This window comes from Nilaparvata lugens, chromosome 4, assembly GCF_014356525.2.
Source record: "Nilaparvata lugens isolate BPH chromosome 4, ASM1435652v1, whole genome shotgun sequence".
Taxonomy (NCBI): Eukaryota; Metazoa; Arthropoda; class Insecta; order Hemiptera; family Delphacidae; genus Nilaparvata; species Nilaparvata lugens.
This window is the reverse complement of record NC_052507.1, coordinates 63,498,458-63,522,416: the sequence shown is the minus strand read 5'-3', so window position 1 is coordinate 63,522,416 and position 23,959 is coordinate 63,498,458. Positions and strand designations below refer to the sequence as shown.

General features: G+C 35.1%; 1 protein-coding gene across 1 annotated transcript in view; it reads right to left on the bottom strand.

Moving 5' to 3' along the window:
* LOC111053097 (palmitoyltransferase ZDHHC16) overlaps positions 1-23,959 on the bottom strand; it is a 34,207-nt gene that overhangs the window by 4,436 nt on the left and 5,812 nt on the right. The window contains exons 3-8 of the mRNA XM_039426153.1: positions 23,702-23,893; positions 17,931-18,048; positions 14,456-14,676; positions 7,990-8,083; positions 6,313-6,434; positions 1,843-1,913 (exon numbers count right to left, since the gene is read on the bottom strand). Of these exons, the coding sequence (XP_039282087.1) occupies positions 1,843-1,913; positions 6,313-6,434; positions 7,990-8,083; positions 14,456-14,676; positions 17,931-18,048; positions 23,702-23,893 (818 nt within the window). The remainder of the gene's footprint in view (positions 1-1,842; positions 1,914-6,312; positions 6,435-7,989; positions 8,084-14,455; positions 14,677-17,930; positions 18,049-23,701; positions 23,894-23,959) is intronic.

Genomic DNA, 23,959 nt, shown 5'->3' with positions numbered 1-23,959 from the left:
ACTATAATGAAGATGAGTAAGGAAAGATTTCCAAAATGTTTTTATTATGTTGTTTTCCATGTTTTGTTTTTATGAGTTCTATTTACATCTCTATAATAGAGATAGTAAAGACTGGAGGGGGGTAGTTACGGAAGCCTCAGCTGACGTCTTTCACTATCTCTATGGAGACAGCTAAGATTATGATGTTGATTAAATAAACAATCATTCTTTGTCTGAGTTTGAATGAGACGTTTTATTCCTATCTACTTAACTATACTAATAACTTTCTTGTAAAGGGCTACTCGTATTTACATAAACAGAATTACCCAACATATAATGTCTTTCTTCAATGTTCTTTTCCATCACGAACTGCTTATTATTAAATCACTTTTTGCTTTTAGAAATAACGACTAGCAGTCAGATATAATATCTGGTACAGATAATTGAATAATCTAATCAACTAATTATTATTAAAACTGAAAATAAAGAGTTCAAATAGAAGAAATATTAATTGATTGAGTACTTTATTTATGTAGATTAAAATATATACAGGCTTATCAGCTGTGCTAATATTGAAGTAATGTTTCTTTTTTGGCTCAAAATTTTGCAAAATTACTTTAAAATTTCCAATTTATAGAGATTTGAGTGAAATATTTTTGTTTTGGCTAAAGTGCACGTCCAGTGCCAACATAACTGTCATCAAATTTTTGGTTGGGATCGATTTAATATGTTATTTTGAGCACAAAATCACAAAAATTAAACGGCGCTCACTATTGTTTTTAAAATAAACTAAGTTCAAAGTAGCAGAACTTTACTTGCATTTAACCTATAAGTAGCAACCATAAGTAGCTAAGGTTAGGGAAAGCTGTAGGTTAGGAAAAGCTTTATGTTAGAAAAGCTTAGGTTAGGAAAAGCTTTGGGTTAGGAAAACTAGATTAGGAATATCATAATTTGATGATTTCAATAATCAAAATGGCTGCTACTCATAGGTTAAATGCATGTAAAATTGTGCTACTTTGAACTTAGTTTATTCAAAAAACAATAATGAACGCCGTTTACTTTTTGTGATTTTGTGCTCAAAATAACACACTAAATCGATCCCAACCAAAAATTTGATAATAGGTATGTTGGCACTGGACGTGCACTTACACCTTTGTTTTTAATCAGTTTTCAAATATCAAAATTTTTAGTTTAGTCATTAGTTTTGAAGTGGAAATAGGACTTTTTAAAGTGAAAGTGAAATCTTAACCTTATTATTTTTTGAAACTTTTATTTGTAAAAAATTTGGGAGAAGAAAGTTTTGGGCTATGCCTGTTGTCTTCTCCCAATCATATTATAATTATGATCTGTAATCGCCAATGAAATAAATAAATAAATAAATTATACACTTATATACAGTAGTTTACAATACAGCAAAGTTTTAGATGAATTTACATAACATAAACTAAGAAAAATAATTATTGAGCTGTATTCATAGCCTCATCTGGACTATTTTTATCAAAATTAGGGAGAGAAACAATTTGGGTTTATCCTTTTGATTCTCTCCCAATCATTAATTTGATATTGTGATTGTGGAATGTATTAAATAAATAAATAATTATTTATCATGCTACTTACTTATATGATATGAAAAAAGGCAATTTGAAATAACTATGGATAATATTGTTATGCATCTACATAAATTGGCGGAGCTTTGTATATATATCAATGTCTATTATTCGGAAATAATATTCAAATATCCTTCCCAGTAACTCTCTACCAAAATAAAGATAGATATAGAGAATATATATGTTCCACCCATTAACAACATATTATTTTTGTCAGAAATAACTTTAGAATGAAATAATAGTATCAAGCACTTACCGACATCTTCCATTACCAAGGAATAACTCCCAATTCTTCTTTGTTCCAAAATCATAAGGGTTGACATAAACCTGAAACAAATACTTCAGCTATGAGAATAATTGACTAATAATCGTTATGAATCCAGTTATTCAATTTATATCAATTAATTTAAATACCTACAGAACACAACCAGTACCCTTGTAATATTTCTAACTGATTATCTTTAGATTTTCGATTAGATGCTATTGAACTTGTATACACTTATTTATTTATTTATTCACAATGGAGACAACGGGTTTCCTCAAATATGTATCCTTGACAATAAAAATTGTACAGATACAAATGAAAAAAAATAATACGAACTTATGCAATAATAACTAATACAAACAACAAAAATACCACCTAATTGAAAAATGAAAAGATTTCAAATACTTATTAAAAAAGTAAAAAAAAAAAAACAAATTGAGAATTGAAAATTCCAAAACTTATAAATATCAAAGAATATAATAACAAATACTGAACAGTTATAGTGAGGTCCACGTTATAATGGCAGTGTTTGATTAGCAATGGTATTGCTATCCTTGTCTGTCATTCAACAAAGCGGATAGCTCAATCACTCTCTCGCTTTGCTCTGTTGCCAGATCGTCTTTCAACAATGTATAAATTAAACAAAATATTTCATCAAAATTATGAAAATTCATTATGAAATTATTTAAAAATATAACTTCTTGCTCAATAAAATATAATTGATTATTTTAAACGAGGATGAACAATTAATATTACATTCATAAACCTGTATCAGCTACCGTCAATAAGGCATTGACTACACAGTGAGGATCGGCAACGTTGTTCTCCTATCTTTCTCCACTGCCATTATAACGTGGACCTCACTATAGTACATATGTCTGATTATCTTTAAATTTTCGATTAGATTCTAATAGAATTTGTGTACACTCAGGAGGGATGATTGATGAGATGATCAAACGTCCATGCCTAACGGCTGGACTCGAACCCACAGCCAGGTAATACTGCCGCTAGCAGACTGAAGGGTGTAACGCCTCACGGTATGATAACATTGGATGCACATATGTTCAAGTACACGCAAGGCCATGCATGACCACGCGTGCAAATGAGAAACAAAATCTGCAAGGAGCCATAGAAACACGTTGTGACTTGCATGAAGCTGCTCACACTGAACGCTACCAGCAAGTGCACGCGTTCAGTGTGAATGTTCCTATTGCTCTCTCCAGATTTTGTTTCTCATCTGCGCGATTGGTCATGTGTAACCATAGAGAAACAATAGCATAAGTAGATATCCAGAGATAACAGTAAAAGTTGCGACAAAAAACGCCCTAAAGCATGAGATATCTACTAACGCTATTGTTTCTCTATGGTATAACCAAGCGTGCACTTGCACATATTTGTTTCTAATGTGATCGTACCCTAATTGTCTCAGCTAACCGGGCAGGCATTGACAGCAAATTGAAAAAATGCAACCAATACAGAAATAAATGACGCGCTACAAATAATCAAGAAAATATAATCTCAAAATCTATAGTGAGGTCCACGTTATAATGGCAGTGGAGAAAGATAGGAGAACAACGTTGCCGATCCTTTGTTTTGTCAATGCCTTCTATAGACGGTATCTGATACAGGTTATTGATAACTGTTCATTCTCGTTTATTTAAAAAATGAATATATTTTTACTAAGCAGGAATTTATATTTTCAATAATTTCATAATGAATTGTCATGATTAAGATGAAATATTTTGTTAATTAATATTGATTCTACATTGTTGACCAAGCGAAGTGAGGTCTAAGATTCAAGTCGACGGTTTGGCATTTCTCTTAATGTTTAAATGTTTTAATGTGCGCATTTACGGCGAAACGCGATAATAGATTTTCATGAAATTTGACAGGATGTTCCTTTTTAATTGCGCGTCGACGTATATACAGGTTTTTGGAAATTTTGCATTTCAAGGTTAATATACCAGGAAAAGGGAGCCTCTTTCATACGCCAATATTAGAGTAAAAATCAGACTATAGAATTATTCATCATGAATCAGCTGACAAGTGATTACACAGAGTTTCAATCAGGTACTTGTGGATGAAGAACTAAGGTGTATAGAGAACAGAGAAAGATACAAAACAGAGTTGTCAGACCAGATTGCAAATATGCAGAACAACTGTAATAATGTAGATAGTTTCTGGAATGAGCTGAAAGATGCTATTACAGGTGCTGCAAAGGGAGTGTGTGGCGAAAAAAGGCTGGGAAGGTTTAAGAGAAGGACAAGATGGTGGACAGAGGAGGTTCAGATGAAAGTGAAAGAGAAAAAGAAAGCATACAGAAAGTACATGATGACTAAGAGGCAGGAGGAGTACAGAATGTATGTTGAGAAAAGGAATGAGGCAAAGAGAACTATAAGGTTGGCAAAAACTATTCATGGGAAGAATTTGGTCAAGATCTGCAACACCAACATGGACATGATAATGGTCGTTCATTTGGAAAATTGTCAAGTGTTTAAAAGGAAATATGGAAAGCAGATCAGAACAATAGCTGATGAAGAAGGAAGGTTGGTGTCACAGACAGAAGAGGTACTTGATAGATGGAGAAGATTCTATGAGGATAAGTTTCACAGGGATGATGATCAGAATGAGGATAATGAATATGAGCTCGAACAAATGATGGATGAGATAGATGGAATAACAAGTGGAATCGTTAGAGAAGAGGTAGAAGAATCCATTAAGAGGTTGAAGGTCGGCAAGGCAGCAGGAGAGGATGGTATTGTGCCAGAATTTATCAAATGGGGAGGAGATATATTGATTGATAGATTGTTGGATTTAATCAATGAAGCATGGCAGCAGGAAAGAGTCCCTGTGCAGTGGAGGAAGAATATTATAATCCCAATTCATAAGAAGGGTCTTACCACTGAGTGTGATAACTATAGAGCTGTAAGCTTATCTCAGGTGGCCATGAAAGTGTACACTGGTATACTTGAGAGGAGGCTGCGGAAAGTGGTGGAAGATGATATAGAAGAAGAACAAGCAGCGTTCAGACCGGGCAGGCAGACCCAGGAGCATATCTCTTCCCTTAGAAGTGTGTGTGCCAAATTTCTTGAGAAGGGAAGGAATGTATACCGGCCTTTTTGGACCTGAAGGCTGCTTTCAACACAGTCCCAAGAAACCTAATATGGAGGGTATTGCATAGAAAGAGAGTGCCCACTAAGCTTATCAATGCAATATTAGTGTGAATGAAGGAATGGTGGCAAGAGTGCGCATTGGTGGAGGAGTGTCAGAGGAGTTTGCCATGGAAAAAGGCGTGAAACAGGGTGACAGCCTCAGTCCTCTGCTATCATTCTAATCATGGATGAAATACACAAAATATGTGAAAGAAGAACACAGAACACGCTGGTGGGTTACTGGAATATGAGGCCGATCGGTGCAAGAGCTCTTCTGTTCGCCGACGACATTGTCTTGATTGTGATTCAAAAGAAAAATTGCAACAGTCAACAACTGAATGGGCAGAGGAATTGAAATCAAGGCATATGGTCTTAAATGTCAAGAAAAGCAAGGTGATGGCAGTGTCAAAAGGAATGAGAGATAATATGCATATTATGGTGAATGGAGAGGAGATGGAACAGGTGGAGAAATATGAATACCAGTGATTTCGGAGGATGGAAGGATTGATAGGGAGGTGCTGAACAGAGTGAGAAAGGGAGCTGTTGCCTACTATGCAATAAAAGACTGTATATTTGGAAAAAGAGAGCTTGATAAAAAGATAAAGAATTTTCATGATTAAGATGAAATATTTTGTTAATTAATTATTGATTCTACATTGTTGACCAAGCGAAGTGAGGTCTAAGATTCAAGTCGACGGTTTGGCATTTCTCTTAATGTTTAAATGTTTATATGTTGCGCATTTACGGCGAAACGCGATAATAGATTTTCATGAAATTTGACAGGTATGTTCCTTTTTTAATGGCGCGTCGACGTATATACAAGGTTTTTGGAAATTATGCATTTCAAGGATAATATAAAAGGAAAAAAGAGCCTCCTTCATACGCCAATATTAGATAAAAATCAGACTATAGAATATTATTCACCATATATCAGCTGACAAGTGATTACACAGATGTGTGGAGAAGCCAGTCTATTGCTGTATTTCCATAAGGTCTATAGTTTCAATCAGGTACTTGTGGATGAGAATACTGCGTGAGGTCTACAGTTCACAGAACTACTAGTTAAAAGACAATCTGGCAACAGAGCAAAGCGAGAAAGAGATAGCGCTATCCGCTTTGTTGAATGATAGACAATGATAGCAATACCATTGCTAATCAAACACTGCCATTATTACTATCAGACTTTAGGGTGGTTTACAGCATTTAACTTTGGATTGTCGTTTAATAATTATTGAAAATATAGCTTGTAAAATAAAATTAGAGTAGATAACGTCATTTGCAATTATAAATATTGTGACCTCATACTTACTTTATTCATCTTGGCTAGACGCTTTGTTTCACTCTTATTAATATTGGCTTCTATGCTGGTCTCACCACGTCTTATAAGCCGAGAGTGCCACACTGACAAACTCAGTAAAGCTATGAATGCACCTGCACATTTAAACAACACAGATTGAAAAAATGTCGGTTGAAAATAAATACTTGCATATTTATTGATTGACTGGTTCATACAGGTACATCATCAAAATGATAGGAAGAGAAAAAATAAGGTAACCTTGTGCTATTCCTCTCCCAAATTTAGATAAGGTTACACATAGTCCGAAATAGGTTAAGTCTTGTAGTTGTTCACTTCACAAAATTTTCAGTCAAATTTCAAATTTGAAATTCAAATGCTTCAAAACCAAGCATAACATTTTCACATTATTTTGATTGAGGTGAAACGTATTTGCAATTATTCTATTTGTTAAAATGTGGCATGAAATAAACATTTTGGATTCAACATTTCCTACATGTGATGTAAAGCAAAATGTATTCATGATGAATACATTATTTTTAATAGAATCAATAGTAACAAAATGCATGAGACTTAACAGAATACATCAACAATAACAACAAGTTTTAGTAAATACAATAGAAGATTCGGACACTTATATGTATATTATATGTATTTAAACACCGACATGCAGTCGTTTATTTGATTCTTCATTGATTCATACAATAAGTACATCATCAAAATGATAGGGAGAGAAAAAATAAGGTAACCTTGTGATATTCCTCTGCCAAATTTAGATAAGGTTATACCATAGAGAAACAATAGCTATTAGCTAGAGAAACGACAACAAGAAACTGTAGATAATATATCCTCTATCGATGAAGCAACTAAACTGAAAATCTCTTATGATTATCTTAATAATAGCTATTGTTCTATGGTTATACATAGTCCGAAATAGGTTAAGTCTTGTAGAAATAAACTATTTCATGAAATAAACTATTTTTTACTTACAGGAGTTCTTTGGCATTTTATGAACTCATTTTCAACAGTCATAGTGCCGGTTGCACAAGAGCCGGTTAAGTTTCAATCGTGATTAATTCCACGAGAACCAATCAGAGAAGCCGTCTTCTCAAAAATACCTTTTCTGATTGGTTCCCGTAGAATTAATCACGGTTAAAATTTAACCGTTCAACCGGGCTATAGTGAGGCAAAATAGCTGATGCTTTGTATAAAAGATTGAGGCTCGGTTTCTAAGAAACTTATTAGATCTAATGGACCATTAAACCAATAGATATGATTGTTCATTAGATTCAAGTGTCCTACTACAACAACAAGAAACTGTAGATAATATATCCTCTATCGATGAAGCAACTAAACTGGAAATCTCTTATGATCATTGAAAACACTGGGTTGTTGTCAAAAATGTCACTTATTAATTGTAAAATGATTACAAACATGTTTCAACCCATGGTTTCATCTTCAGTGTGAAAAATTCAAGACACCCTGAAGATGAGACCATTGGTGTTAAAACATGTTTGTAATCATTTTACAATAAATAAGTGACATTTTTGACAACATCTCAGTGTTTTCATTATGGATAGATATCACAACATCTCACCAGCAACAGTATCTTATGATTATCTTGGAAAATCGATAATATGCATTGATACCAGATAGACATTTTTACTTGGACTACATACTGAAATAACATACCACTGCAAATGAAAGCCATGAAAATGATAGCTCTTCGCCTCCACTGTACTTCAGGATTCGTAGATAGTTTCTCAACTTCAGTCTTCCAATTTGGCTGAGAAAAAAAAAATTTTTATAAGATTGGTTTTCACTGTAAAGCTACTGTTTTGAATTTATAGTATTTGAATCAGGTTTGTAACAAATATTTATCTATTTATTCATAATATTACAACGGAAACAATAGGTAATAACCCAAATATGCTTCCTTAACACAACAAAAATGCCATTTGCACAGTCAAATCTTAAACTGAATTTAATCAGCTGGTGGCTTAAACTCAAAATGTAACACATTATTGAATGAAAAAGACTAAGAAGTTGTCAAAAACCACAGATTTATAGATAGGTTAGTTAGAAAGACCAATTTCGGTTGTTAGACCATTGTCATTCTCTGATAAACTGAGAGTTTATCAGAGATTTTCAATGGTGTAATAACCGAAACCGGTCTTTCTAAGTATCAATAAATCTGTCGTTTTTGACAATTTCTTAGTCCTTTTCATTCAATATGAATAATTACCACAATATCAACTACTCAACTACACAAAAAGTGTAACACATTATAACAAACAAGACTTGATACAGATTTAATCCAGTTTAAAATGAAATTTAGTTTAAACTGTCACTGTGCAAATGGTCCTAAGACTCTTATACAGTTTAATAAGAAACAAAAGAAAACTAAAACTAACGTTTGTAAAGGAAAAAATACTTGGAAAACTACTTCTAAAACATTTCTTGATGAAGTTGATGACGAATGTGCCGTGAAAATAAATATATGAAGTCATGAAGGAGAGGTGTTATCAATAAAGATGATAAGAGAGCATGCAGTCTTGTATGAATGATGAATGATAAGATGAGGGTGATAATGATGAGTGCCAGCAAAGAACTTGAAGGAAGAATATGTTATGAATGACAATAATCAATGGATATAATAGCGAGGTCATTAAAATATAATAAATATTATATTATATAAATTACTAGTAGTTCTGTGAACAGTAGACCTCACGCAGTATTCACATCCACAAGTACTTGATTGAAACTATAGACCTTACGGAAATACAGCAATAGACTGGCTTCTCCACACATCTGTGTAATCACTTGTCAGCTGATTTATGATGAATAATTATAGTCTGATTTTTACTCTAATATTGGCGTATGAAGGAGGCTCCTTTTTCCTTTTATGTTATCCTTGAAATGCAAAATTTCAAAAAACCTTGTATATACGTCGACGCGCAATTAAAGAAGGAACATACAGTCTGTCAAATTTCATGAAAATCTATTACCGCGTTTCGCCGTAAATGCGCAACATATAAACATTCAAATATTAAGAGAAATGCCTAACCGTCGACTTGAATCTTAGACCTCACTTTGCTCGGTCAATAATCATTGCCTAGTCATTAAAAGGCTACCTAGAAAAAAGCGAATTTATGTTTGTTGTGTTCTGAACCGCCTAGTAATTATCAACTTTCAAATCACAAATATATCATAATTCCATAAATTACTGTGGACTGTTTCGTGAATGTTCACACGAGAAGCACACTCGACCAGCATAAAACAGTGCAATCATTTGGTTATTTGAGAAAAGTGAGGTTAGAAAATGGAGTAGCATGGAACTGAAGTATAGTGAGGTCCACGTTATAATGGCAGAGTTTGATTAGCAATGGTATTAATATCCTTGTCTATCATTCAACAAAGCGGTAGCGCTATCTCTTTCTCGCTTTGCTCAGTTGCCAGATCGTCTTTCAACAATGTAGAATTAATAATTAATTGATAAAATATTTCATCTTAATTATTAAAATTCATTATGAAATTATTGAAAAATATAATTTCTTACTTAATAAAATATTCTTGATTATAATCTTCTTCAATTCAATTTTATTTTCATGTTATCCATCGTATATAATACAATATTAACACAGGTCATAAACATTTCATCAAACAATACATATCATAAATACATTACAAATGTCACCTTAATATACATGCAATATAGTCTATATAATTAAAAACAAAGTTAATACGGTATCACAGATGGAATTATTGTAGTTGAATAAACTAAAAACAGTGGAATCAAAAGTCTCTATTACCTGAAAAGTAAAGATCATACAGTTAATTTAAATTTCAAGTTTTCACTTAACCACAATTTCAATTTTTTCTTGAAGACTATTTCAGAATTCAGTTCTCGAATTCCAATTGGAATAGCATTATACACTTTTTTGGCCATATGCTGTGGGCTCGCCTCAAAAAACGTGGTTCTGTGGGCATCCAGTCTCACGATCTCCCTGTTGCGTGTGTTGTGAGAGTGAATGTCTGCACCAGTCGTCGAGCCACTTCTCCATTTCAATGCCATACTCGCCAAAAAATAAATGTACAGGCAGGGAACCGGAAGAATGCCCGCTTTCGCGAATAAGTCCCTGCAAGGATGGCGTGGCGGTTTTCGAAACATCACTCTGATGGCTCTCTTTTGGGTGAGGAAGACACGACGTCCATGGATTGAAGCTCCCCATGCAACTATACCATAAACTAAAAGGGGTTCAAAGTAGCCATGGTAAGCCATGGTAACAACTTTCTCATCAGACATCCTAACCAATTTGTGAAGAGTGTAAATAGCTGAATTTAATTTCTTTATAAGGATCTCTACATGTGGTCTCCAGGTCAGGCACTGATTAATGAATACGCCAAGAAACTTAGTGTTCTCCACCCGTTCAACAGCAGCATCACACATTCTAAATTGAAGTGATGCGTGTTTTTGTTGCTCTCTGATCGAAAAGTTAATGAAACTTGTCTTTGAGACATTAACTAAAAGTTCATTAGCCCTGCACCATATTTCAACATCCCTCAAGACATTTTCCGCACTAGTCTTCAAGCTCTCTAGTTCCTCAGATGCTATGATGAAATTTGCATCATCTGCAAAGAGTATAGTTTGTTCCAAAGGGACATTCGCGGGCAAGTCATTGATGAAAACAAGGAAGAGCAATGGCCCCAAAATAGAACCTTGTGGCACTCCTCTCTTTACAGTCTGGGGTTGTGAGCGATGAGGATAGTTCTGAATTCGATCCTGCTGAATCTCCAACTCCACAACTTGAAACCTATCTCTCAGATAAGACTGTATCAGCTGCAGGAAGTTCCCCCGGACACCATAATAACTCAGCTTATTGAAGATTATATCATGACTGAGCATGTCAAATGCCATTTTTAAATCCACAAAGAATCCAGCCACCTTCACGCCACCATCCAATGAAAGATAGACCTCATCCAAAAGCATATTTATGCCATCAACTGTTGCCTTATTCCTTCTAAATCCGAATTGATTTTTACTCTAATATGGCGTATGAAGGAGGCTCCTTTTTCCTTTTATGTTATCCTTGAAATGCAAAATTTCAAAAAACCTTGTATATACGTCGACGCGCAATTAAAGAAGGAACATACAGTCTGTCAAATTTCATGAAAATCTATTACCGCGTTTCGCCGTAAATGCGCAACATATAAACATTCAAATATTAAGAGAAATGCCTAACCGTCGACTTGAATCTTAGACCTCACTTTGCTCGGTCAATAATCATTGCCTAGTCATGAAAAGGCTACCTAGAAAAAAGCGAATTTGAGTTGGTTTCTTGTGTTCTGAACCTTGTGGTAATTATCTACTTTCAAAACACAAATATATCATAATAATTTTAGAAATTACTGTGGACTGTTTTGTAAAATTGTAGGAGTCTTGTATAACTGCAATAGCTTTCAGTAATAACATATCTTATGCTATTTTTTCTCTAACATAAGCTAATGCCTTGTTAACATCAAGAGTTAGACTGAGTAAAACATTGAAAAGCCACAGTTATCTAAAATGTAAACTGTATAACAAGCTGCCTTTATCCATTTGATTGATTGTTGCCGCTGAACATTATTAAGAGAACTATTGCTGAGTGGCTTAAGGTTGGAGGATTTTAAACAACAGATGAGTATCTAAATTTTAATATATATATATATATATATATATATATATATATATATATATATATATATAAACGAAATGGCACTCACTCACTGACTGACTGACTGACTGACTCACTCACTCACTCGCAGAACTAAAAATCTACCGGACCAAAAACGTTCAAATTTGGTAGGTATGTTCAGCTGGCCCTTTAGAGGCGCACTAAGAAATCTTTTGGTAATATTTTAACTCTAAAGGTGGTTTTTAAGGGTTTAAAGTTCGTCTTTTAGCATGTATATTCTTCTTATTCTCTTAATTATAATTGAAAAATGTCCATACCATATGTTAATATAGAACTATAATCTAGAGAGAGTCCTCTTCGAAACAGTTGTTAACTGGTAACTAAATTAATAATTTTGTCAGGTTGGCATTAAGTTTAGTTGACTTTGTTAGGTTGGCACCAAGTAGAAGATTGAAATGCATTTGTCGCGGAAAAATTGATTGGGCACTGCTACTTCAATCATAGCTATTCCTGGGAATATTATATTACTAGCCGTCAGGCTCGCTTCACTGCCATATCCGTTTAGCCAGACGTTTAGTCTGTAGGCTACCCCCGACTGGATCGTCCTAACATAATATGATAAAAATGCTCAGATGAAAAGTGCAGGCGAGCTAAGCGAGCCTGCTAATCTCATTCTTGGACGATCCAGTCGGGGGTCCAGGCTAGACAGATATGGCGAGCGAAGCGAGCCTGACGGCTAGTGATTTTATAAATATGACAAATTGACTCAATTATTATGAAAATGGAAATACTGTTGAACTGCCGATGCCTATTGTAAACTTGTTTAAAGATCTTATATTCTTTTATGCTATCTTTCTCTATGGTAATAATTATGTTCACACTAAAACCACACTCGACCAGCATAAAACAGTGCAATCAATTGGTTATTTGAAAAAAAACAAATTTAACATTTTTAATAGAGGGCAAAAACATGGGAGGATTCAAACTACAGTCGTGAAAGCATGAGTTGAAAGGTTGTTGAAGGTCCAGTTGCATCATTATTGGTGAATTTGAGCCTTAGGCTCAACTCACACTACCTCGACTCAAATCGTACGACTCCAGTCGAGGATACTCTAGTCTCTAAACCTTACGACTTTCTTGCTCATTGTCATTACTTCAGTTCCATGCTACTCCATTTTCTAAACTCACATTATTAGAAATATGAGATCAAATTCGTCATTACCGCGCAAAAACAAATTTTATAATTATTATAAATATTATATTGTCTTATCTAACTCTTATTATTGTCTTATCTAAACTGATAAAACATAACTTTCATCAAACAAAACCTCACTTTCATTAAAAAATCTGGTGTGGCGCACTCACACAGCTTCCCTTGCCGTTATGGAAATTTATCACCTGAAGTTAGTGTCTACTATGCAAAAGATCCACATCGAGTCTACTATGCAAAGATCCAAGCCAGCTGGTGACAGGACAATAAAGCTGGAGACACACGAAGTCTGCTATCTCTTCATAGTGAATGATTTGATAGAATCAACAGTTGTCAACAGTTTGCAATTGAAATATTCAAATTTTCTCGAATTTCGAGCTTATTTTCAATTTCAGGTGAAAATGTTACTGAACATTAATTGTAGAGATTTTTATGCTCAATCTTTTCCACTTAAAATTTTTAGTTTAAATTGTATCTGAAGCCTGATGATTGGGAATCTAGAATCGAACCTTGCATAGATGGGGCGGAACCACTACCTCCGTAAACAAAGCCGTAGTGCACTCGTGTGACGTCAGCACAGGTAGGGCTCCTACACCAATAGAAACACTAGCTGATATTGATCAGCTGAAATCAAATCATATCTATTGGTGTAGGAGCCCTACCTGTGCTGACGTCACACGAATGCGCTACGGCTTTGTTCACGGTGGTAGTGGCGGAACTCCTGAAATTTTTACAGATATGGGACTTGTGACAGTTGATATAGCTCATCAATGACTATTTTAGGTACCTATAAATTTGATAAAAATCGTTGGAGCCATTTTCGAGAAAATCGCGAAAAACCCTGTTTTTGGCAACATTTTCGCCATTTCAGCCGCCATCTTGAATCGCATTTGATCGAAATTGTTCGTGTCGGATCCTTATAGTGTAAGGACCTTAAGTTCCAAATTTCAAGTCATTCCGTTAATTGGGAGATGAGATATCGTGTACACAGACACACAGACACACATACACATACACTCATACACACACACACACACACACACACACACCACACACACACACACACACACACACACACACACACACACAACACACACACACACACACACACACACACACATACAGACCAATACCCAAAAATCATGTTTTTGGACTCAGGGGACCTTGAAACGTATAGAAAACTTGAAATTTGGGTACCTTAATTTTTTTTGGAAAGCAATACTTTCCTTACCTATGGTAGTAGGGCAAGGAAAGTAAAAATGGTAAAACTTACATCTGTCATCATAGACTGGTTGAACTTGAGCGGAAATCCAACCGGCTCCACATTCGCGTCTTCATCCACCACGGCCTCCACACTTCCATTCCCAAGCCACACTTCGTAGTAGGCTATTTCCACGCCGAAAATCATGAGGAAGAATGTACTCAGCACAATGTACACCATATACATGAAGAAGTATCTGTGATTGTAATGACCCACACAGTTATTCAGCCAAGCTACAGCAAATAGTCAAGGAAAAATTCAATATACATCAGTTTCTATCGTTAGATTTAATCATTCATTTATCAATATAACTAGTGACCCCTTAGGTTGAAGAACTCGCTCAAGATCTGTTGTATTGTAATCTTAGAGACCTGCAACTTTTAATTATACAGAGTTGATGAAAATTATGAAAACAGCTAAATATTTCTCTTACAAGAATAATTTGACAGTAGGTTTAATTGGGGATCCTACAGCAACTATGTGAAGTATTGTGACTAAACGTGTCTTGTCTTGACTAATCGGTGTGTGCCTAGCCTTACTCTTCAAATACTAGTAGCTCTGTGAACAGTAGACCTCGCGTTCAGTAAGTTACATTGACCTGTTGTTATGTTTTCTCAAAAATTGATAAATAATTTATCAATTTAAAATGTCTAGAAAAAAACCTAAATATACATGGAGTTTCTGTCCTACCGTACCGTGACGTGTCGTCCCGGAATGTGAGTGTGAGCTTTGTTATCAGGTCTGGCTGCAACTGTCTACTAACGTTGATGGAAAGATACATTTTCAAGATGTTTGATGTTTTTGAACGGGTAGTATTATAGTCCACTAAGCAGCTGATTTATGATGAATAATTCTATAGTCTGATTTTTACTCTAATATTGGCGTATGAAGGAGGCTCCTTTTTCCTCTTATATTATCCTTGAAATGCGAAATATCCAAAAACCTTGTATATACGTCGACGCGCAATTTAAAAAGGAACATACCTGTCAAATTTCATGAAAATCTATTACAGCGTTTTGCCGTAAATGCGGAACATATAAACATTAAGAGAAATGCCAAACCGTCGACTTGAATCTTGGACCTCACTTCGCTCGGTCAAAATCTAGTGACCCCTTAGGTTGAAGAACTCGCTCAAGAGCTGTTGTATTGTAATCTTTGAAACCTGCAACTTTTAATTATACAGAGTTGATGAAAATTATGAAAACAGCTAAATATTTCTTTTACAAGAATCATTTGACAGTAGTTTTTTTTTTTGTAGTTGAGAAGTTGATATTGTGGTAATTATTCATATTGAATGAAGAAGACTAAGAAATTGTCAAAAACCACAGTTTTATTGATACTTAGAAATACCGGTTTCTGCTGCTCTTGTATTTAGTTTTAGTTTATCAGAGATTGACAATGGTGTGACAATCGAAACCGGTCTTTGTGACTATGAATAAATCTGTGGTTTTTGACAATTTCAAGAGCTGGGTTTACACCAAAGTTATTAACAGAATGTTGATAACTTAATCCTCATAGATTCTATTAGATTGAACGAAACTTGACAAACAAATATGTTCATCATGTGTATGATAAGTTATGTTCAATCTAATAGAATCTATAAAGATTAAGTTATTAACATTTTGTTTTTTTGAATTGGTGTAAACGCAGATTAAGTCTTCTTATTTCATTTGACAGTAGGTTTCATTGGAGATCCTATTTTACTCTTCAAATATTAATCTGTCGATTCAATATCTAATATTAACCACGGTATTTAGATGACAACGGTAGGGGTCATGAAATGTGTGCGCAGTGGCCAGCCAGCTAGATTGCGTCATCGCCACCAACCGAGGTTTTTAATTGGCAATTTATGAAACTTATTTGTTAAAAACAGATGATTGGGTATAAAATGACGTCAGCTACACCGGAAATTTAGCACAAACTTGCGCGTGACACCTACCGTCTTCTTCTACATACCGTGATATTAACCATCTGAAATTAATCATGTGTCAGCGCGTGTGATAGCTCCCAAATAGCCTCAGCTGATGTTATGGATGAATGAAAAAACTAAAGTGATTGCATGCAATGGATTCTTCAGCTGACTGAATCATAACTTTCATAACTAATCATAATCATATTTTTTTCTTATCCACTTTCAATGTTATTTTTATATCCTGAAGCAGTGAGTCAATTTTGTTGTCCAAGAAACTTGACCTGTGAAAAGGTTCGAAGATTACGTGTTCAAAATTTGAAGCTGATTGATCAATTCTTGCTAAAGTTATTGTAGAACATACACACAGATGGACAACGACTTTGGCCTTCAGCAAGTCAAAAGTGAGAGCTTACTAACGCTCGTTCGATTATTAAATTGATCTAAAATCATTCATATTCATAATATTTTAATTCATAATCTGGAAGAGGAAAAATGAACACCCAGCTTGTACTAAGAGCTTTCAGTTTCACATTATCAGTGGAAATGATAGAAACGCATTGTAATTTGTAATCACTTTTAACCTGATTCAGTTAGAATTTATGAGTCACCGAGTACAAGAAGTTCTTTTTCAGATTGATTTCTAAAGTTTTGCAGATATGACGCCTACAGTAAGGTCCAATGGCAGTGGAGAAAGATAGGAGAAAAACGTTGCTGATCCTCTGTCTTGTCAATGCCTTTTATGAAGGGTAAAGCGGTATCAGTTAAGCCGCGTTTACACCATAGTTATTAACAATATGTTAATAACTTAATCCTTATAGATTCTATTAGATTGAACATAACTTATCATACACATGATGAACATATGTGTTTGTCAAGTTCCGATCAATCTAATAGAATTTTATAAGGATTAAGTTATTAACATATTGTTAATAACTATGGTGTAAACGCGGCTTAACTGATACCGCTTCATTGATGTAAACTGTTCACTCTCGTTTAAAATAATCGATAAATTATATTTTATCAAGCAATAAATTATATTTTTCAATAATTTCATAATGAATTTTCATAATTGAGATGAAGTATTTCGTTAATTAATTATTAATTATACATTGTTAAAAGACGATCTGGCAACAGAGCAAAGCGTGGAAGAGATAGCGCTATCAGCTTTGTTGAATGATAGACAAGGATAGCAATACAATATTGCTAATTAAACACTGCCATTATAACGTGGACCCCACTATAGTGAAATCATCCATAGTTAAGAATGTTATTGGCCCAGTTGCACAAAAGCCGGTTGAATTTTAAATGTGATTAATTTCACGAGAACCAATCAGAGAAGGCCGTTTTGATAAGACGGCTTCTCTGATTGGTTCTCGTGAAATTAAACACGGTTGAAATTTAACCGGCTTTTGTGCAACCGGGCCATTGTATCTATTAATGTATAAATGAATTAATGTATTTTATACCATAATAATCTGATTGAGTTTGGATTTCATAAATCAAGTACAATACGACAAAGAAATCATTCATGATAATACAATCCCTGATCCCGAAACGATGTCAATGAAAGGATACGACAATGATGGTCCATTTTCAGGACACACCGGTTGCACACTGAACAATGGTGCGTTCTGGGTGGTTTTGGAGCCACACATTTCTTGCAAATGCTGACTGCCTCCGGTATCAAAGATTCCTGTCAACAACCAATACAAACAAACAATGAGAAAATTTGGTTTCGAAGTAAGGGTACATAAACACTGAAAGCGGAGCGTAGCGTAGCGTGGCGTGGTGTGGCGTGGCGTTCTAGAGCGGAGCGTAGCGTGGCGTGGTCAGAGCGTTCATGATACACACAGGAAGCGTCTGAGCGTCAAGCGTCAAGGGCTTAGAAGATGGCGTTGTCTAGTTTGCACGGATATTACTTTGTGAGAATCATTACTTAAAGTATTGGATATCAGCTTAGCCTGCTAGGCCAGAGTGGGCTAAGGAAATTAACTCAAGGTGGGCCGTCCACTGGAACCGATTTCGTCGGAACTAGCATCGGCCGAAAACTACCGAACTCAACCGAACGATCCCCCAACAAAGAAAGGAATAGATGCTCGTCCATTGCAACAGGTCCATACGGCCGTGCACGGCCGTCAATTATTTGATCCGAATTGAATGGGATTTTCCAGCTCTATCCGGCCGAACTAGCTAGTCGAGCTGAGACAACAAAGTGTTCCTAATCTAAAATCGTTTCACAGTCTTGTTCTGTTTTATAAAGTTGTAACTATGGACAATGAAAAGTTGATAGGTTTGGTTCAAGAGCATGTTCCATTGTGGGATATGCGAGACAAAAGATATCATTGTTGTGATGTTCAAAGGAATCTGTGATCAAAGATTGCTGAACAAATAAGATTATTGTAATGAATAACTAATGTATTGGATATTTTTTGAAGGTAAGTTATCATTATTATAACTAGTAGTTCTGTGAACAGTAGACCTCACACAGTATTCTCATCCACAAGTACCAGATGTCAACTGTTTTAAATGTTAACAAACTCAGTTCACGTTTGAATTTGTATTCCATAATGATATAATTCATCCAATTCCGTGATGATCTTTCTATCTGATGAAAATTATTTTTTTAGAATCAAAAATATTATAATTTCTCCAGCATGATTTAGTTCATTTTTTATTTTTATTCACCTATTAAATTAGTTTTTTCGAATGTGAGAATATTGATACTGATGGGCACGCATAAATAATACCATGACTGTAAAACAAAATATTGAAACCAAAGACCTTAAAGCTGCGATTAGACCAAATTTATTTTTAAAATGTTTATTTTTCCGTCCTTATAGATTCTATTAGATTGAACATAACTTATCATACACGTGATGAACATATGTGTTTGTCAACTTCCGTTCAATCTAATAGAATCTATAAGGATTAAGTTATAACCATTTTGTTGATAACTTTGGTGTAACAAAGCCTCAATATAATCATTGTTTATAAAAAATTTTGGTGGCTTTGATATTAATTAATTCAATAATTGGCAACTGGACTGACGTAAATGATTCCAATGGACGACCATATTCGGCCGAATTAACGGCCGGCAGATTTGTCCGATCCAACGGCCGAACTGATCGGTTGAATACGGTTCCAGTGGACAGATACCTAAAATTGTCGACTATTGTTGAATATCACCATCTGTTTAATGAGTTAAGAAAGCATGAGTCCCGATTTTTTGAGTACATGCGAATGTCAACTTCAACCTTTGATTATATTTTGACGAGAGTGAAGCCTGATTTGGAAAAACAAGTCACTAATTGGAAGAGTCTAAAGAAAGACTTGTAATGACACTAAGGCAACCATATTTCATAGAATGAAATGGATTAGAATAGCCTTACTTTTGATTTCAAAATGCTTTAGATGAATGTTCTCTTTTGAATAATCAAATAATACACATGACAGGGGAATTTGGGCAAACATTGAATTAATATACTAGTGTACTAGATGGTGGGAGAATTTAGTAGAACAAGTGCATTATTATGTAAAAGAGTAGACCATTAGTATGTACATTAGTAGGGCACTCGCCCTTTGACGCTCCGCTTGTAGACGCTCCAAAAAACAAACCAGCTTGTTCCAAAGTTTGACGCGACGCCCCGCTCCGCTCCGCGAGTAGACGCTTCCAGTGTATTGCAGCTCATTACTTAACATAATATTGTTCACGACGCTCCTCAACGCCACGCCACGCCACGCTCCGCTTTCAGTGTGGTTGTACCCTAAGGAGAGCGAATGAAATGCCAGAAATAGCTGACTCATCTTAGAATATTTTCTCTTGACCAACGAAACGCTTGAGATAGAATCATAGCCACATCTAATACAAGGCCGCGGCCTACGATATTGCAAAGTCGCAGTGTAGGCCTAGAATCTATAGTGAGGTCCACGTTATAATGGCAGTGGATAAAGATAGAAAAGCGTTGCCGAGTCTCTGCCTTAATTAATTATATTTCTAAATTGTGAAAAGCATATTTGGCAACGTTCCGGAGCTAGAAAAGGATAGCTCTATCTGCTTTGTCGAATGATAGACAAGGATAGCAACACCAATGTTAATCGAATACTGTCATTATAACGTGGACCTCACTATAATACATGATTGGTGAAAAAGATCAGCAGGTATTTTTTTAAATCTTATTTACCAATCATGTATTAGATTTTAGGCCTACACTGCGACGTAGCAATATCGAAGGCCAGGGCCTTTTATTGGAGGTGGCTATGATAGAATGCTTTGAAATTTCAGTGACTGAAAGCCAATATGATTGGATACCGAAGTGAATATGGCAACCCAGCTTCGAATTATCCAAGCAGTGTTGCATGACATTCTTTCCTATTACAGTCAGCAACATTCAGTTGGAAATTTTGAGTTAGCTTAAAAATTTGAAGCCTTCAGCATACACTCTTGTACACGATGCATAACATGCAGCCGCTGTCCTTGACTTTGAAACTCCTTGTTCATCTAATACTTTGACAATTGGAGAAATAATGTAAATTATTTCTGAGAAACTTTCTCGCTTTCACCACTCATTTATCTTCAATAAAGATTCTAGTATGTTTTCTGTTTGAAATGTTTCGAAATTGTCAAACTATAATCAATAAATTAACAAATAACTATAGGTCGGATAGAAATGATCTACAGTGAAGTCCACGTTATAATGGAGGTGGAGAAAGATAGGAGAACCTCTGTCTTGTCAATGCCTTCTATAGACTGTAGCTGATATGGGTTTATTAATGTAATATTAACTCGTTTGAGATAATCAATTAGGCCTATATTTTATTAAGCAATAAATTATATTTTTCAATAATTTTATAATGAATCTACATAATTAAGATAAAATATTTTGTTGATTGATTATTATTTCTACATTGTTAAAAGACAATCTGGCAACAGAGCAAAGCGAGAAAGAGATAGCGCTATCCGCTTTGTAGGATGATAGACAAGGATAGCAATACCATTGCTAATCAAACACTGCCAATATAACGTGGACCTCACTAAAGACACCAATAGGAATGATACATTCTCCCTGTTATTTTGATCTGAAATTCTAGACAACGATATCAAACCAATGTTTATCATGTGCTGACTTGATAACGTCACTGGTAGAGCTAACTGCTTTGTCTAATGTCAGACGGTGATACAAAACCAATAGAGGTATTCAGAATCTCTGAGGTAGTCATCTAAGTAGAGCTGATAGCTATTTGAAGTTGCTACATTTTTCACTACTTAAGCATTGACTTAACAAATGGCAGGAGTCAGCGTATACATACTACCTTCGTAAACAAAGCCGTGGTGTATTCGTGTGACGTCAGCACAGGAAGGGCTCCTACACCAAGAAAAAATCGTTCATTTCAGCTGATCTTTATCAGCTAGACATTTTATTGGTGTAGGAGTAGGAGCCCTACCTGTGCTGACATCACCAGAATGCACAATGGCTTTGTTTACGGAGGTAGTGGTGCAACTCGCCTACAACAAACATCGTGAATACCCCTATTGTTAATCAGGTGCTGACTTTATAACATGAAAGGATAGAGCTATCTGCTTTGTCTCATGACAAACAAGGATAGAAAACTATACATAACCATAGATAAAAGATATCATACGAAGATATCCCATGGTATAGGGCGTTTATGTTTGAATTTTTAATGTTAACACACACCCGGAAAAAAACAGTCGAATTCAAGCTGCAGAAATGAGGTTTCTAAGGAGTGTATTTGGCTGCACTAGAGTTGATAGAATCAGAAATACTGATATAAGGCAGGTTTTATCGGTTGCTCCAGCATGAAAGAATTACAGAAAATAGACGCAACTGGTGCAGTCATTTGGATAGAATGCCACCTGGAAGAATGCCCCTTCAAGTCCAAAACTATAGGCCTACTGGAAGAAGAGAAGTAGGGAGGCCAAGAAAGAGATGGGTACCGGAAAGGTTAAGGCTGTTTGGTACACTTTTATTATTCAAATTGGATAATCTTTTTCGATATAATTGTTAAGATCATTATAAGAGCGAGAAAAAGTGGCAACTGAAATTTTTAAGTGGTCTAATAAGTGAGTTATGGGTTGTTGAAGTGCTAACTCCGTTTTCATTCCAGATCATAAATGGTTTCGACTATATTAACAGAACTTCTCTTAAGAATTCAATAAATGTATCTTTCCGAACTAAAACATTTTATTCCCCATATCGTTCATAAATAAAAAAGTGACATTTTTGTGAATTCAATTACTTGTTTCGCGAAAAAACGCATATTATAACAAAGTCAATGATATACTGAAGGTATTAAAAAAAATCCGATGGAAAATTCGAAACCGTTTATGATCTGGAAAGAAAACGGAGTTAGCACTTTCAAAAACCCATAACTCGCTTTTCAGACCACTTGAAAATTTCAGTTGCCACTTTTTCTCACTCTTATAATGATCTTAACAATTATATTGAAAATGATTATTCAATTTAAATTAAATAAGAAAAAAAGTGTACCAAACAGCCTAAACCAATACCAGAAGTGTGAAGATTATGTTGATGATAAATTCAAGCTGATAGTCCTAGTATTTATTTTTCGTGAAGCTATGTGACGCTGGTAGACTCTCATACTGTGTCGTTCTTACACTCTCACCCCAACAAAACAGTAATAATAGACAGTTGTCGACAGTAACCTGCTTGAGTTAACAATAGAATTTGCTTAAAATTTGGAACATAGACTACGGTATTTATACCATGGGATATCCTCTTATTGACCGAGCGAAGTGAGGTCTAAGATTCAAGTCGACGGTTGGGCATTTCTCTTAATGTTTAAATGTTGCGCATTTACGGCGAAACGCGGTAATAGATTTTCATGAAATTTGACAGGTATGTTCCTTTTTAAATTGCGCGTCGACGTATATAAAAGGTTTTTGGAAATTTTGCATTTCAAGGATAATATTAAAGGAAAAAGGAGCCTCCTTCATACGCCAATATCAGAAAAATCGTAATAATCAGACTTTAGAATTATTCATCATAAATCAGCTGTCTAGTGGACTATAATACTACCCGTTCAAAAACATCGAACAACTTGGCAATGTATCTTTCCATCAACGTTGTAGACAGTTGCAGCCAGACCTGATAACAGCGCTCACACTCACATTCCGGGACGACACGTCACGGTACGATAGGACAGAAAGGTCTATGTTTATTTGTGATTTTTCTAGACATTTTAAATTGATAAATTATTTATTGATTTTTGAGAAAACATAACAACAGGTCAATGTAACTTACTGAGTGCGAGGTCTACTGTTCACAGAACTACTAGTGCTATATTTTCTCAATGACAGAACGTACCTGAGGAGGATATCCAGGTGGGGTAGCAACCCCCATGTAATAATGGAAGAGGGTATTGACCAGCAGCCAGTTCCCCACAATAAGCAGACCAATCGTTGTCTCGTAGCTTTTCTCCCACCAATAAGGCAAGCCTATCCAGTAGGCAATAAATATCACAGCACTCATTAAACACACCACGCATCCCACAAATACCTGAAAAACAATACAAAATTTACCGAATTTTAATAGAAAAATCCCTTTCAAGTACCTGGATTACAT